Source organism: Pan paniscus, chromosome 7 (genome assembly GCF_029289425.2).
Source record: "Pan paniscus chromosome 7, NHGRI_mPanPan1-v2.0_pri, whole genome shotgun sequence".
In the NCBI taxonomy this organism is placed as follows: Eukaryota; Metazoa; Chordata; class Mammalia; order Primates; family Hominidae; genus Pan; species Pan paniscus.
In genome coordinates this window covers 85431470-85449563 of record NC_073256.2, presented here as the reverse complement: position 1 = coordinate 85449563, position 18094 = coordinate 85431470, and the positions used below count along the sequence as shown (strand labels likewise).

At 39.9% G+C, this 18094-nt stretch overlaps 1 protein-coding gene across 2 annotated transcripts in view; it reads left to right on the top strand.

Moving 5' to 3' along the window:
• Positions 1-18094, top strand: part of SLCO5A1 (solute carrier organic anion transporter family member 5A1) — a 160863-nt gene that overhangs the window by 114957 nt on the left and 27812 nt on the right. For both annotated transcript variants that reach the window (XM_055116643.3, XM_003831340.7), the window contains one exon: positions 12997-13195. In XM_055116643.3, the coding sequence (XP_054972618.1) occupies positions 12997-13195 (199 nt within the window). The remainder of the gene's footprint in view (positions 1-12996; positions 13196-18094) is intronic.

The window sequence follows — 18094 nt, the reverse complement described above, 5'->3', positions numbered from 1 at the left end:
AATCTATTGTATTTCTATACACTAGCAATGAATCAAAAATCAAATTAAGGAAACAATTTCATTTACATTAGCATCAAAAGAATGAGTTATTTAGGAGCAGATTTAACAAAAGAAATGTAAAACTTATATTCTGAAAACCACAAAACATTGCTTAAAAGTAAAAGAAAATGTTGGTCAAAAGACACAAAATTTCAGTTATGTAGGAGGAATAAATTCAAAAGATCTACTGTACAACATGGTGACTATAGTTAATAACAATGCAGTGCATTCCTGAAAATTAAGAGTAGATTTTGTGTGTTCTCACTACAAAAAAGATAAGTATGTGAAGTTATGTATATTTTAATTAGCTCAATGTAGCTGTCCACAATGTATCCTCATTTCAAAATGACATGCTGTACCTGATAAATGTATACAGTTTTTATTTATCAATTAAAAAATTAAATGTTAAAAAATTAAAGAAAATGTAAATAAATGAAAAGACATTGCATGTTCATGGATTGGAAGACTTAATATTATTAGGATGTCAATATTTCCTAAATTGATCTATCTGCAGATTCAATACAATCCTCATCAAAATTCCAACTGGCTTCTTTGCAAAAATTGGCAAGCTGCTTCTAAAATTCAGATAGAAATGTAAGGTACTGAGTATAGCCAAAACAATCTTGACAAAGAAAAAAGTTGGAGGACTCATAATTCCTAATTTCAAAACTTACTGAAAAGTAACAGTAATCAAGACAGTGTGGTGTGGGATTAAAGCAGACAAAAACATCAGTAAAATAGGGTTGAGACCCCAGAAATAACCTTATATATTTATTGTCAACTGATTTTTGACAAGAGTGCCAAGGCTATTCAATGAGGAACAAATAGTATTTTCAACAAATGGTGCTGGGACAACTGAATAGCCACATGCAAAAGAATGAAGTTGGACGCCCTACCTCATACCACATACAAAAAGCAACTGAAAATAAATCGAAAGCCTTAATGTAAGAGCTAAAATTATAATACTCTCCGAAATAAACATAGGCATAACTCTTTGTGACCTTGTATTAGACAACATAACCAAAGGAAAAATAGATGAGTTGGAGTTCGTCAAAATTTAAAACTATTGTTCATCAAAGGACACCATCAGAAAAGTAAAAATGGGCCAGGCATGGTGGCTCATATCTGTAATTCCAACATTGGGAGGGCAAGACAGGAGGGTTGCTTGAGTCCAGGAGTTTGAGAGCAGCCTGGGCAACACAGGGATACCTCATCTCCATAAAAAATACAAAAATTAGCTGGGGGTGGTGGCGTGTGCCTGTAGTCCCAGCTATTTGGGAGGCTGAGGAGGGAGAATTGCTTGGACCTGGGAGATTGCGACTACAGTGAGCCATGGCTGTGCCACTGTACTCCAGCCTGGGTGACAGAGCAAGGCCCTGTCTTAAAAAAAAAAAAAAAAGGAAAAACACAGCTTGCAGAATGGGAGAAAATATTTGCAAATCATACGTCTGCTAAGGCAGTTATATCTAGAACACATAAAGAACTCTTACAACTCAATAATAAAAAGAAAAATAAGCCAATTAAAATGGGCAAAGTATCTAAGTAGACATTTCTCCAAAAAAGATGTACCAATGTCCAACAATAAGCACATGGAAAGATGCTCAACCTTGTTAGTTATCACAGATATGCAAATCAAAACCACAATGAGGTACCACCTCACACTCAGATGGCTAAAATCAAATATTATCTGTGATAATAACAAGAGTTGGTGAAGATGTGTAGAAATTGGAATCCTCACACTGCTGCTGAGAATGTGAAATGGTGCAGCCACTTTGGAAAACAGTTTGGTACTTCCTCAAACACAGAGTTAACATATGATCCAGTAATTCCATTTCTAGGCATGTATCCAAGAGAAACAAAAACATATGCTCACACAAAACTTGTACATGAATGTTCATAGCAGCATTATTCATAATAACCAAAAAGTAGAAACAACCCAAATGTCCATCCACCAATGCATGGGTAAATATTATTAATAAAATGTGATCTAGAAATGCAATGAAATGTTATTTGGTCATAAATAGGAATGAAGAACTCACACATGCTTTAACACAGATGAACCTTGAAAACATACTAAGTGACAGAAACCAGGCACACATATTGTATGACTCCATTTATATGAAAGATCTCAAATAGGCAAACTTATGGAGGTAGAAATTAGGTGGTGATTGTCTCAGGCTGGAGTAGTGGGGGGCAAGGGAGGGCTGGGTGTGATAGCTAATGGGTGTGGTGTTTCTTTTTAGGGCGATGAAAACGTTCTAAAATTTTAGTGATGATTGCATGTTTCTGTGAATATACTAAAAACATTAAACTGTACACTTTAAGTAGGCAAATTGTGTAGTATGTGAATTATAGCTCAGAGAAGCTGTCAATTAAAAAAAAGAAACACAATATGTCTAATTAGTGATGTGACTATATTTATGAAATGTCTGCTCTGGTCTTCCCTATTCACTCGGCAGAATTAATATGGTTTCTCAAGAGCAAAATTTCCACCTGGCCTTAGTGGGGCAAGGGCACTCTAATAGGTATAGTTCAGATGTGCAGACTTTTGTCTCAATTTTTTTTCCATATACAGAGTTTGAAAAATCTGCTTACTTCTCCCAGGGGAAGGGTAGCTTTGTCAGGGTTTTGCAGTTCTGCTATTAGCGGGCGTCATGACGATGAACTGTCTCGATGGAAAAGCTCCGAGGACTGCTGGATTTGGACAACAATGGACAGAGGAGAAGTTGAAAGTTGCTGACAGAAAATGGATCTTGCCCAGAGGGCCTCCAAAGAGGGTTTTGTACTTGGCATGGGCCACATCTGTGGGCTTTACTTGTGTGAATGGAAACCCAGTACAGAAAATTGATACCAACGTCGTTTGAGGCTTATTTTGATAGCTGAAAAAGTTAATAAGGTGCTCTTATTCTCCTGTGAAATTTCCTCTGCAAAGGCTCCCTACCCACCTTTCCAGTAGTTTGCTTAGCGGTTTTCACCTTCAGTTTCCCAGCACTAGGGAAAACGGAAGTAAATACTGTGATTTTTGCATTTCATCGTTTCAAGTGGTTTTTGCCCTCTGTGGGTTTATCGCGTGGATGCAGAAAATTCTTTTAGGTTTGTAAGCCATCAAAGATGAAATATTAATTTGATTTGATTTTTGAATCCCTTTCATAAAACAGCTCAGCATTCTCTTTTATGCATTATTTCAGCCAGAGCTTTACAGAAACCTGAAATGAAAAGCATGGTTGTTTTCACTGTTGAATGTTCCTTTTTATTACCTTTCCTTCAGTGATCCCCAGACCTTGAATCCTGAGATTGGGGTTCTCATATTTCTCTCCTACTGCACAGTGTCTCCCTGTGTTGGTAAAGAGTTGAAGAAAGTGTTATTATGAGTGAGTGAGATCCGTCTGGCCTAAGAGGAGTTAAATATGGGCTTTATATAAATATCTCCCGTTGAAGTCATCGAGGCTAAGGTTTTTAGAAGTGTGTAATTCCTTTGAAAGCCTTTACTAAAAATTTCAGCAAGGCTACACTAGAAATTCAAGGACATTCTCTTTTGGTTAGCTGTAAGTGGTCCCATGGGAGCCACACTATGATTGTCACGGGGAACCTGACAGAGGAAACTGAGGCTGATGAAGTCTACTTCTGTGTCCTCTAACTGAAGTTATAGAGGGGCAAAACTTGAGACAGCTGGGGTGCAGCAACTTTGAGCTAGGCGAGCTATCCCCCCAGCTTATCTGCCTCAAGAGAACTCCTAAAAGAACTTACTGTAAGTTCTTCTACTCTGCCTAAAGGCTTCTTCAGGTACTGGCAGCTTTGACTGCAACAAATGCTCAACGCATGCAGGCTGCCTTTCCTAATCCTAAGTCCAAATAGGGATTTGCTACCCCTCCTTTAAGTTTTGGCTTGAAGCTATGCTGTGAAATATTATGGCTTTAGAGAAAAATTTGTTCTCTGCCTTAAACAGCCACCGAGTTCAAAGAAAAAGGTACCTTAAATTAATTCTAATGATACATCTTGTTCATTGTTTATGAAGGGATTGCTGAAATTTTTTACAACAGTAAGATTGAGATATATGAAAGAGAAAGAGATACACTGTGCTTTTAAACTTTGTGGAGTCATTTATAGTTTGTGAGAATGTATACTTATCGTGCTGTCTCTTCTCAGATCAGTTAAAATTTGCTAGCTTCAAGGTTTGGGTTTTTTAAATAATCTTTTTAGTAGTTTCCTTCTGACAGTAATTGATACTTATTTCCTACAAGAAAATGTTTGCAAGAGAAAATGGAAGCTTAAAAGGATAAAATTATTTATTCTGAGCAAGAGGAAAAGATGTCTTTTGAATCATCGGGTTAGAAGCTTAGGCTTTAGAAGAGTGAAATAACCTTGAGTCAGTTTCCTTGCTCTAGAACTCTTTAGGTGTTTCTTCCTCTGTGATGTGGAGAGAATGCTGTATTCCTTCCAATCTGTCACACTTTTGCTGGCAAGGTGCACCATGATTTTGAGTTATTATGAAAGAAAAATGCTTCTAATTAGATTATGACATAAGGCTTGCATACTATTGATTGTAAGACACACTTTGGGTTCAGAGCATAAAAATCTGTAACATTTGAGAATTAAATGAGATACTGTATTTAGAGCAGTTATCACAGTACCTGGCATGTAATCAACATCTGTGTGTGTATGCAGTTGTTTGTGGGTGTGTGGGTGTGCACTTGCACACACAAAAAAAAGGGAGGAGGGAGGGAGAGAGAGAGAGAATGAATGAGTGAATAAATGGTACTTTCTTCTTTTCTAGGTACTCATTCTGCTTTCTTGTCCGTCCCATGTGCCCAGCCAGGCAACAGCAGAATCCACATGTCATAATGGCTTACAATGATATTCCTTAATTATTGATAGTCTCATGTTTGCAAGCCATTTATTTTCAACAGAACTTAAGAAAACTTTGGACATGGAAAACACAGAAAGGGCAGTGAAACTAGAGCAAAGAAATGACAATGTCTAAGATTCTAAGAGCCTGTCTTTATTAATTTAAGTCACCATGGTGGGATATTCTGCACCACTGTAATTTCACAACAGATAAGAGGTTTCAGAGACTGATATCGTACTCTGCATTTCCTTTGGTGGCTTGGCAGTTTAAGCTTTTGCTAATAATGTTCAATTCAGAATCTTGGTAAAAGTGAGATTTTTCAGGCACCATCTAGATATTTAGTGCTTATCAGTTTTAAACTGATTTTAGCAATTTATTTTAACCTCAAATTAGATCTTAGATTATCTATTTGTAAAATGGGATACAACCTAGTCCCAGGAATAATTGAAAATGGAAATTAATGAGCAAATCACTTAAATATTTTATATAATAAATTCAAAGTTATATAAGATTTTATATAATAAGTTCAAAATGAATGTTTGTTCTTTCATCCAAACACACACTAGGCGTTGGTCAGTGCTAAATAAATAGGAGGATACTGAAAATATAGACAAGAACCTTAAAGAAAGATAACAGAAAGATAGAGAATAAACACAATAGGAGTGACAGGTGTGATGAGAGGGGCTAGCGCTGGGTACCATAAAAGCACATTGTTGTTGTCTTAACAATAGCAACAATAGCACAATTGAAGCTCCCTGAACCTATAATACATTCTTGATAATGAATGGGTTGCCTAATTTTGTTCTCTCCTTTGGTTCAGGTTTTCCTGTGCTCCAAATCATGCTTTAAGCTCACGTATATTTTCTGTGTCTATTTACAATACAAATTGGCAAAAATTGGAGTGAAAGAGGAAAAATTCAGTCATTAGCTTTTATATTTGGTAATTAAATAAATATTAATTTTTCATAAAGACCCTTTGGCTCCATGCAGCCACAAAATTGGGGTCCAGAATAAAAACGTCAAAACCTAATGTTGTGGCATAATAGTGCTTGACAGAGAAAGAAAGAAAGTAGGACAATTAATGTCTATTTGCTTGGATAAATGACTAGATAAAAGATTTCCAGCTGGAAAGCAGCAGGATATTCCCAGACCTTTTATGAGCAAAGCAGAATCTTCTGCATTGTCAGCACTTAATGTTGCAGTGAGTTCTTTAGATTCAGATAAAAGACATGCTGCTAAATATCTAAGAGTTTTATGTGTTAAGAACACATAGTAAGTAAATATCAAAGGTTTGTATATTTAAAGAACACATAGAGGTTTATGTTGGGCCACTAATAGATCGCTTAAATTCAATTCTATAGATTAAATAGCATATAGGAATTTGCCTAATTATAATTCCAACATATGTGTGCAAATTTAAACTCATAATATTAGGCAGATAATGAAGTTCATACTTGTTAAAATGATGATGATGAAGATGATGATGGCCAGCATTTATTGAGTGTATGCTGTTGGTCAGACACTGTTCGAAGCCTTTCACAGGTCTTAATTCATTTAATCCTAACAATCCTATGAAGAATATACTATTATAATCCACATTTCAGAGAGGAGAAAATCCGAGGCCTGGAAATGTTCAGTAATTTGCCTGAAGACATGCAGCTTGTAAGTGGCTGAGCTGAGATTTGAACTTAGGGGATCTGGCTACATAGCCCAGACTCTTACCTGGATCTGCCTCTTGAACATATGGAATTGCGTTGGGTTCTCTCCTCTACGGCTGGCACCTCGGGCCTCGGGTGCCTGGGCTTGGTGCATCTTCCCACGCTCTGCCCCCCTTGCCCTCCCCACCGAACATATGGAAATGTCCTTGGGTATCCATCCATTGATGGCCTTTTCCCCACCTGCTTCTCTCCTGCGCTCCCCAGGTCTTGGCCATTAGAGGGCGCGTGGAGCAGGAACTCGGGGGTCCCTCCGAGGCTGGGAACCCGGCAGGGTCGGGGCAGAGGCGCAGAGAGGTGAGGTGCGCAGAGGTGAGAGGCGCAACGGAGCGGCGAGCTGACTCTTTGGGGCCTGGGGACAGAGGGAAGGGAAGGAGGGCACCAGCCAGGGACGTGAATTTGAGCTCAGAGAGGGCTAGCGGCAGGACCGTAACTTCTGCTGGGAGAACCCATCTTTTCTATTTATCTTTTCCACCCCCAGTAGGGAGTGGGAAGGCGGGGAGGCCTGGATGGCGCGTGGTGGTGGGTGGAGAAACTGACTCGCAGCCGCTCCATAAGCTCACCCGGAACTACTAGAGCTGCTGTACCTGGAGCCAGGGGCTTTGAGTGGGGGGGCAGCATGAAGGCTCTGAACTGTCCGACCCCATCCCTGCTGCTCGTCCCAAGACGGGTATAATTCCCCAAAGCAAACTTCGGATCTTTCTCTGACCGGAGATCCAAGCAGTGTCCATATTCGCGTAAATGAGTGGTCAGACCTTTCTGTTTTGATAGTGCAGCGAGATACAGATGATGGGGGAGCCGAAGAACATTTTCATGGGTCTTCACTCTGTTTGGTGTGCCCTCATATTTACTGATGACACGTGTTCTACTTTTGAGAGCCTAATGCTAATTAGGATGCATAATCAAATAAATTATGCTGCTGTTTAATTATGACTCAGCTACCAGCACGGAGATTTGTTATCCTGAGGCTGTAGTACAGTATCTGCGGCTCCATAATTGCTTAGTTGAAATTGAAATTTTATGAATAAAACGTTTTCATTCTAAAGGTAAATTAATCACATTGATAGCATGTATACGTTTTCTTGGTGAGGAGGGTACTTTATTCTCCAGCTCATCTCACCCTAGAGCTCTGGGTGAGATTCCAGGGACCTGTTGGGTGTAAGAGGTCGCTGTGATAATTAGGGCCCAGCTTGGGGCTGGGAACAGAAAATGTCAGTTTCCATCCAAACTCCCCTTTTTGTGCTGTGCACTATAGAGCAGGCCACTTCCCTGAGCCTTCAGTCTCCTCATCTGTAAAAGGGCCATTGCTGGTCGGGCGCGGTGGCTCACTCCTGTAATCCCAGCACTTTGGAAGGCCGAGGTGGGTGGATCACCTGAGGTCAGGAGTTCGAGAACAGCCTGGGCAATATGGTGAAACGCCATCTCTACTAAAAATGCAAAAATTAGCCGGGCGTGGTTGCCAGCGCCTGCAATCCTAGCTGCTTGAGAGGCTGAGGTAGGGGAATCACTTGAACCTGGGAGGCAGAGGTTTCTGTGAGCCGAGCTCACACCACTGCACTCTAGCCTGGGCGACAAGAGTGAAACTCTGTCTAAAAAAAAAAAAAAAAAAAAGCTGTTGCCGATTTCACAGGACTCTGGTGAGGATTACAGGATGAACACTAGCTGCCAGGCAAAACTGACTTTAAGTTAATCTCAGTCTTCCTCTGCTTCTCTTTGTGGGTTGTTGAACATGCCGGAGCATGCAACCGTGCAAGTGAATGCAGCTGCAAGCTTCTGGTGTCCAATATTTGTCTGGACCCATATTACCTTCTATTACATATTCTTAGTAGTGCCGACTTCACTTTCCCATCACGGTTTTTCCAGCCCTTGGCCACATTTAAAGTTCTCAATATCTCTTCCTTCTAAGAGGTGGTTTTGTTTTCAATTATACAGAAAAAAACCCAACAAAAATCAAAGGTATAAAAAATGAATCTACAGCATGTTATGAATTCTCGGAGGAAAAACGTCTGCAATGAAATATGCCAGAATGCAATCAGTGTATATTTGTTCCTTCCTACTTTTCTGTTTTCCTTCCTACTTTTCTGTGTTTTTCAACTGTTTTGTTACAATATGTATTACATTATGTTTACAGAATAATGGAAAAATAAAACAGAAAAACTAACATTGTAAAGCTACTACTCACCCACGGATTTATCCTCTGTTCTAGCCCAGAGAAAGGAGTCTCTCTCCCCCTATTCAGGGCTAAGTTGATTATCTGTGCTATTAATTCTATGTTATCCTGACTTCTCAAGGATCTTGCATTGTCATTAGCTGAAATTTCCCCTCCACATTCAACCATTCATTCCCTTTTTAGTTTATTTTCCTCAGTATATAAATGTGTTTAAGTCCTCTCTGCATCCTAGCAAACAGATAAAACCCTCCAAACCTCAACCCTGCCTTGTTCCCAGTCTAATTCTAGACCCATATCCCTTCTTCCTTTTACATGCAAAGTTCTAGAAAGAGCTGACTGGATTCTCAAACTCTAGGGCCTCATGACTGACTACTCAACCCATCGCAGTCTGGTTTCTACCTGCATGACACTCTTAAAATTGCTCTTGTCAGAGGTCCAGTGACACATTGTCTCACTTCAGTCTTTCTTACTGGACTTCTCTAAGGCACTTGATACTGTTGTCTATTTTCTCCTTGAAACTCTCTCCTTGGTTTCTTGGTTTTCTTCTTTTTTTTTGAGATGGAGTCTCACTCTGTCACCCAGGCTGGAGTGCAGTGGTGCAGTCTCAGCTCACTGCAACCTCCGCCTTTTGGGATCAAGCAATAATTCTCCTGCCTCAGTCTCCGGAGTAACTGAGATTACAGGCATATGCCACCAAGCCCCACTGATTTTTGTATTTTTAGTAGAGACGGGGTTTCTCCACGTTGGTCAGGCTGGTCTCGAACTCCTGACCTCAAATGATCTGCCCACCTCGGCCTCCCAAAGTGCTGGGATTACAGGCATGAGCCCCATGCCTGTCCTCTCTCCTTGATTTTCTATGGCACAGTTGTAATGGTAATAACTACAATTTTTTTTTTTTTTGAAACAGTGTCTTGCTCTTGTTGCCCAGTCTGGAGTGCAATGGCACATCTTGGCTTACTGCAACTTCTGCCTCCTGGGTTCAAGCCATTCTCCTGCCTCAGCTTCCCAAGTAGCTGGGATTACAGGCACCCAACATCTTGCCTGGCTAATTAATAACTACAATTTATATTATATACCGAATACTATATACTGTATCTACTTATAGATAGTGCCTGTAATCTTCATTCTAAGGCTAAGGTAAAAGGAAGACATCTCCATGACGAGGCAAAGAAGTCTGAGTTAGAAAGTTTAGGAAGCCTGCATGATTACATGGCTACAAAAGATGGAGTGAGGATTTGAACTCCAGTCTTTCTGAATCCAAAGCCCAAGTTTTTCCTGCTTCTGACATTTTTGTTTCCCACATTTCCTCTGGCCTCTGTGGCTGTTCATTTTCAACTTGTTCTGTGGACTCACCTTTTTATGATACCCCATTAACATTGGCACTCATCCGAATGTTGTAGTTTTGGCCCTTTTGTTTTACTCTGCACCGTCTTGTTGGAACATCTCATTTATGCCATGAATTCATCTCCTGGCTATAAATCACCCAGCCAGCTCTTTGTTGATCTTGCAGCCCACAGACACAACTGGGTGAGGCATTTCACCTGATTGTTCCTCAGGCCCTTCACAATCAACAAGTCTACAATGGGGGCCACTGAGCTGCTCCGCACACACATTTCTTCCTCATGTTCCAGATTTCTTCTTTCATCTGGTGTCATGCAGTCATCCTTCCTCTCTCCCTGTCCTTATCTAATTTATTGGGCCATCTTTGTGGGGCCCTACTGTGGCTCACAAGGACCTTTGCGGTCATCCTCCTGACCACTTCTCTGACTTGAGTTTTGACCACATTTAAGCTGTCTTGCATGTCATTTCAAGATTGATCTTTGTAATACACAGCTTCCATCCTGTCAACTGCAGCTCAGAATTCTTCAGCGCCCTCCATTATCAGAAATACAACCTGAGCTCCTTTTCATGGTCTTTCATGGTCTCCGTTTTCCCTACCTTTCTTCTCCAGGTCTTTCCACCTCCCAGCTGCTTCTTTTCCATAATCAATATTTTGGATTGCATTGAATCCTCAATTTCGTTATTTCATGCCTCTGTACATGTATTTTCTTTGTGCAGACATTTTCTTTGTGTAGGATATTCTCTGTGCTGGTCCATTGGGCAGATTCTGTCTCATCTATTGAGAGTCAACTCAAATACTGCCACTTGTGTAAAACCCTCCCAGATTTCATCCAGGGAAGACTCTCTCCCTGCACTTTGTATAATTATTTTATTGTATTCTAATTTCTATTAAGTTGTTTGTTTCTCTTTTAGATTGTAAGGTTCTTAGGGGCAGGCACCATGATGATTTCTTTATTTTATTTTTTTGAGGTATGGAGTCTCACTCTGTCAACCAAGCTGGAGTGCAGCAGCATGATCTTGGCTTACTGCAACCTCTGCCTCTAGGGTTCAATCAAGCGATTCTCCTGTCTCAGTCTCCTGCGTAGCTGGGACTACGCAGGTCCCACCCCTGGCTAATTTTTGAACTTTTAATAGAGACGTGGTTTTGCCATTTTAGCCAGGCTGGTCTCGAACTCCTGACCTCAACTGATCCACCAGCCTCAGCCTCCCAAAGTGCTGGGATTACGGATGTGAGCCACTGCATCTGGCCAATTTCTTTATTTTTTTACAGTGAAAAATAACATACCCAGAAGTACATTAAACATAATTTAAAGATAATTATAAAGTTAACACTGTGTAACTGTCTTAGTTCATTCAGGTGGCTGTAACAAAATTACCATAGACTGGGTGGATTATAAACAACAGAAATTTATTTCTCACAGTTCTGGAGGTTGGGAAGTCCAACAACAAGGCCCTGGCCCCGTGTGGTGAAGGAGGGCCCAATTTCTCATAGAAGGCTGTCTTCTCACATGTGACCTCCCACCATGTAACTTCACATGGAAAGGTGAGGTAGCTCTTTCAGGCCTCTTTTATAAGGGCACAAATCCCATTCATTAGGCCTCCCACTCTTGTGACTTAATCACCTTCCAAAGGCCCCACCTCCTAATCACTCTGGGGATTAGGATTTCATCATGTGAACCTTTTGGGGACACAAACATTCAGACTACAGCAGTAACTATTACCCAGGTCATGGCATGAAGTATTTTTCAGCACCAGAGGAACCTCCTGCATCCCTTCCTTATACCACGAATCCCTCTACTATCTTGGCTTTTATGTTAATTACTCCTGGGTTTTCTTCATAGTTGCACTACCTGTTTGTGCATTCCCAGACAATGCTGTTTAGTTTTATAAGTTGTTGAACTTCATACCAATGTAGTGATGTCATGTGCATTCTGTTGCATGTGGTTCCTTCCATTCATGATTGTCTTTGTATAATTCTTCATACAAAGTTGTGTGTAGCTACGTTTCTTTCCATTTAATGAGTGTATAGAAGCAATCCTTTATATAGACATACCATATATGATATATTTATTAATGGACATTTGGTTTATTTCCAGTTTTTTACAATTATAATGCTTCAAATATCTTGTCCACTTCTTTTGGTACCCATGTGCACAAGTTTCTTCAGGGTATAGATCCAAGAATGGAATTGATTGCCACAGGGCGTGTATATCTTCAACTCTACCAGATAATGCCAAACTGTTTTTCAAAGTGAGTGTTGAGATTTACATCCTGCCAACGTGTTGAGAGTTCCCAGTACGTTACATCTTTAACGTGTGGTATTTTCAGACTTTACAGTTTTCACAAACGTGATTGGTAGGTAGTGGTATTTCACTGTGGTTTTTAAATTAAAAAAATTTTATACATTACATTCGTACATATTTATGAGGTACATGTGGAATGTTGTGACATGCATAGAATGTGTAATGATCAAATTGGGGTATTTAGGGTAACTGTCACCTGAGTATTTATCATTTCTATGTGTTAGGTGCATCATCTATATTTCCTTCTGTGTAATGAGGTTGACCCCCTTTCACGTGTTTATTGTTTGTCTGGATTTTGTCTTTGGTGAAGAACTTATTCAAGTTTTACTCACTTTTGTAATGGATTGCTTGTCTTTCTTTTATTGCTTTATAAAAGTTTTTATTGAAATCTGGATGTGAGTCCGTTGTTGATTGTATGTGTTGAAAATAATATTATACTATAAAATCACACACAGTGAAGATGTATTGATTATAGTAATTTTTGATTTTTTACCTCAGTACTACTGAGCAAGAGACAGAATAGATAAGATGAATAATAGTGTACATGAGTTCAAATTAATCCTCTCCTTCTCTTCTCCCCAGGGGTTATTATCGTCCCCAGTGCTGGTGTTGGTATTGTCCTCGGAGGCTACATTATAAAAAAATTGAAACTTGGTGCCAGAGAATCTGCAAAACTAGCAATGATCTGCAGTGGTGTGTCTTTACTATGTTTTTCAACCCTATTTATTGTTGGATGTGAAAGCATTAATCTAGGGGGCATAAACATCCCTTATACAACAGGGTAAGTACCTCTTAAGAGCCGCGTCGTGTCTGCACGATGGAGGTGCAAAGCCCTGTGGTGTTTGTGCATCTGCAGTCAGACTCATACCCCTCCCTCCAAGCTGTTCTCCCTGTGTGTGCTCTGTGTGCTCTGCCTCTCCAAGTGGAGCATGCACTCCTGCAGGGCAGAAGCCAGGGTCTCGTCTTCCTCTGTGCCCCTTCTGACCCCACAGAGGGACTTTCATAGCATTTTAATTACATCAGATGAGGATGAAATGCTTATTGGATTAATGAAAATTGTTTGGTTTTTATTATAATGTTTTAATAGGGAATATGTGTTTCTGTAGCTCAAAAACATAAAATTCAATGAAAATACAAGGTACAGTGAAACCTCTTGCTCTTACCGAAGTCCTCCATCCACCTAGCTCTTCCCATTCCTGCAAGCAAAGATGAAACAGGTAACCCCTTTCATTCATTTTTTTGCATATCCTTCCAAGGCTTCTTTATTTAAGACATTGTGGATATATATTTTCAATTGTCCCTCTTTTGTATCTAAAATAGAGCATTCATACACGCTTTGCTGAGCTTTTAAAAAATGGAACAATATAGCTTGGAGATCTTTCTGTACTAGTAGTAACAATCTGAAGCATAACTCCCCCTTACCATGACTGTATTGCAGGCTGAGCATTCTCTTAAGTGCTTTACATATGTTAATCCATGAATCCTCTCAATAACCTATCAAATAGGTGCTGTTATCATCCTGAGTTTACAGATAGCAAAACGGAGGTACTGATCACATGTAACCAGTGGACTGCTGACAAATGTTTAAATGGCTCTCTAAAAAAGGCTCATGGCTGGTGCAGTGGCCCAGACCTGTAACCCCAGCACTTGGGGGAGGCTGACGCAGGAGAATAACTTGAGACTGGGAGTTCAAGACCAGCCTGCGCAACATAGTGGTAACCCATTTATACAAAAAGTAAAAAGTAAAAAAAAGCCCTGATTTGTGGCATTTGGCAATTCTGAGATGTAAATACACCTCTGTGGCTGATTTCACGTCACCAACTTGTCGACCCTGAACACCGAATTGGGAGGAGGTGCTCAGTCACACACCATTGTATAATGTTTCTATCATACAGGTAGAATAGACTTAAATAGCCTAGGCAAGAGCATTGATAATAGTAAAATAATTAGAAGGTGATGAGTTTTACGTATTTATTATCCTTGTCTTTAATATCATTTAATTGTATGTTTATATCATTTAATTTTTAAAAATAGTTGTGTTAAACAAACAATTGACAAAATCCCTTAGAATTTCGCAGTAGAATCTTGTCATCCAGGGTGGCTGCCTCCAGTGCAGCACTGCCCAGAACCCAAGACTTAACCTCAAGCAATTTGGCTACAGTGTCTGTGCCCATAAGCACTGCCTTTAACCACTGCATAGCGTTCCATTGTATTCCACTTTGTATTTAATTTGCCCCCATTTGGTGGGCAGTGGGTTGTTCCTAATCTTTAATTGTATTTATTTATTTATGTATTTATAGACATCATCTCACTATGTTGCCCAGGTTGGTCTTGAACTCCCGGTCACAAGTGAGTCTCCTGTCTCAGCCTCCCAAGTAGCTGGGATTATGGGCATATGGCACCATGCCCAGTTAATTTTTAGTTGTTAAAAGCAATGCTGCAATAAATAACTTCAAGGCATTTATCACTTCTCTTGTGTGCTCTGTATGTGCAGGATAAATTCTCAGAAGTGAGATTGAATAAATAGTACCAAATTACCTCCACAGGTATTGTACCAATACCTCACCAGCAATGGATATGAGTGCTGTTTTCCCCACACCCTCACCAAAAGGAGGTGGAAAGCTCTTCTGTGAGAGTTATGAAAACCTTAACTTTTATTTCTTTTTCTTTTCTTTTTTTCTTTTTTCTTTTTTTTTTTTTGAAACAGAGTCTCTCTCTGTCCCCCACGCTGGAGTGCAATGGTGCAGTCATGGCTCACTGCAGCCTCAACCTCCCAGGTTCCAGGGATCCTGTATCCTCAGCCTCCCAAGTAGGGAGAGTCTACAGGCATGCATCACCATGTCTGGCTAATTTTTTGTATTTTTTGTAGAGACAAGGTCTTACTTTGTTGCCCAGGCTGGTCTCAAACTCCTGAGCTCAAATGATCCTCCCGCCCCCACTTCCCAAAGTGCTGGGATTACGGGCATGAGCCACTGTGCCCAGCCAACCTTTACTTCTTAACCACACGTAGTTTTGTTAGGATCTGCTCATTTAACAGAGCTTCATTGTCCAAGTTTTGGTACTTGGTGCCAAGAAACACTTCTGTTTCCTTTTGTTTCTCAGTGGAGTTTTATGTTCAAAATGTTCCACTTTGCATTTGAATAACAAAAGCTTTGATTTCATCTAGCCAATTTAGAATGTTTGGGAGTGAGGAGAAGGAATAACAAATCAGAGTTTATTTAGATTACAGAATACTGTGCCATCTTTTGTCCTGGGAGTTATTTTTCTACCAGAAGACATTGGTGTGTGTGTGTGTGTGTGTGTGTGTGTAAGATGTGTGTACCGGGTATGTGGCTTCTTGATAGTGCCTAATAGGATGGCACAAACAATAAAGTCTCTAAAAATGAAAAAGCAGTATAGAATAAGAACTCAGGGTCTGGAGTGGAATTAGAATTTGGATCTTGACTCTGCTTGGCTGGTTGCTTAATGCCAAACCTCAATATCTACTTCTGTAAATTGGGGTGATGTTAGCAGCAATCTCAGAAGGTTGTGGGCAAGGGTTATGTGTGTAACACATGTAAAGCTCTCAGCTCAGTGTGAGGCACTGAAGGCTAGCTCTTGTCATTAGTCATCACTAATAAATTAAGAATAATTTTTATTTCTATCAAATTATGTTTTATTAAAATTAGAGAACACAAATAGAATTAAAAAGTTCATAACAAAAACCCAGCAGTCTTATGACTAGCTCTGATTTGCAGGGGCAATAATTTTAAATTCTTTTTAGCTGTTTCTTCTACAATGTGACTCTGTATTTTTCAGAAATACTATATAAATTAATCAAACTAAGGTATTATTTGTGACTTCCTAGCTTGGCAAATGAGGAGCTTCACTTTACCTTTACAAATTGTGGTCAAATCCTTTTTTTGTATTTTCATGTTAAATTTATGACATGTGTATTGTCAATGGAAAGAGTCGAACCCTGTAAAATATTTGAAGACATTTATTCTGAGCCAAATATGAATGACTATGGCCTGGGACACAGCCCTCAGGAGGTCCTGAGAACATGTGCCCAAGGTGGTCGGGGTGCAGCTTGGTTTTATACATTTTAGGGAGAAATGAGACTTCAATCAAATACATTTAAGAAGTACATTGGTTTGGTCCAGAAAGGCGGGACAACTCGAAGCAGGGGCCTCCAGCTTTTAGGTAGATTAAAAAATTTCCTGGATGACAATTGGTTGAGTTTATCTAAAGACCTGGGATCCATAGGAAGGAATGTCTGGGTTAAGATAAAGGACTGTGGAGACCCAAGTTCTTACTTGCAGAGGAAGTCTTCCAGTAGCAGGCTTCAGAGAGAATAGACTGTAAAATGTTTCTTATCAGATTTCAAGTCTGTGTTGATGTTAATGTTGGAGAGGTATAATGAGTCATGCCAGACTCCCCACTTCCCATCCTGGTCTGAACTAATATCTCAGGTTACATTTTAAATAGCCCTGGCTGAGAAGGAAGTCCATTGAGTTGGTTGGGGGGCCTTAGAATTTTATTTTTGGTTTACAGTATCATGATTAGATTTCCTTATTTGTGTACCACTGATTTTCCTGGAATTAATAATTGCCTTATTTTCATTTGTTTTCTTTGAATCTGCATCCAGTTTCCCACACCCTCTGAGAGCTCAAAAAGTATCTCAACATGACCTTCCACTTATCTGATGAGCTCAGGGTTCCATTTCCCCACTCCTTGGAGTCATCTGTGCAGGGCCCACAGTCCCCCTACTCTCATCTGGACACAATGTTTCTAGGCTGGCTGCCCGGCTGTCATCCCGAGAATTCCTGTGCCTCTCTCTGTATTGATCCTTTGTTTTTTGGACTCTGTGGAGTCCTCTTTTTTGATTTACTCCCTCATTTTGATGGAGCACATCCTCCAGTAGCTACAAAAAGGCTGTATAGGCTGTAACTTTGGTTTCTTGGGAGACTTTTTATTATATATATTGATAAATATTATATATAAATATATACACACACATACACACCGTTACATTTGATTGCCAAGTTGGCTGAAATTTTGGATGAGTCATTTTTACTCAGAGTTTTGAAGTTTTCGCCCCATCGTCATCTAATTTCTAATGCTCTTTTTGGAAGTCTGGCTTTTCTTTTTCCCAGTGCTTTGTATGAGATGTATTTTTCCTTCCTGGGAGCTTCCTTTTATTACTAGTATTTCAGAATTTTACTATGATGTGTTTTGAGATGGATCATTTTGATTTTTTGCTAGGCACATTGTGAGCTCTTTCTGACTGGAGACTATTATTTTTCAGGTCTGTTTTTAAACTTTAATTTCTTTTTTCTCCTTGCCATTTTTTCTCGTTCTCCCCTTCATTGATCTCTCCTTTTCTTGTTCTTGTTTGGGGATACTGGCAACTTTTTGCATGCCTTTGACCAAAGAATGATCCTCCTCTGTCAGAGAAGGTTGCCCTCTTTGACCAAGTGTGCAGCTTCAGAAGGGACGCAGGTGGAGCGGTGAGGGAGGCAGGGGCACACCCGTCTATTCAGCCAGATCAGCTGAATCAACCCTGACAATCAATGCGGTGGCAGGTGTCACAGCCAAATTACTCTCATATCCTCCTTTCCTTATTATTTATCACCATTTCATATGTCCTTTTCTGTTCTACTTTTAAAAAAGATTTCTTGCATTTTATCTTCTAAGTCCT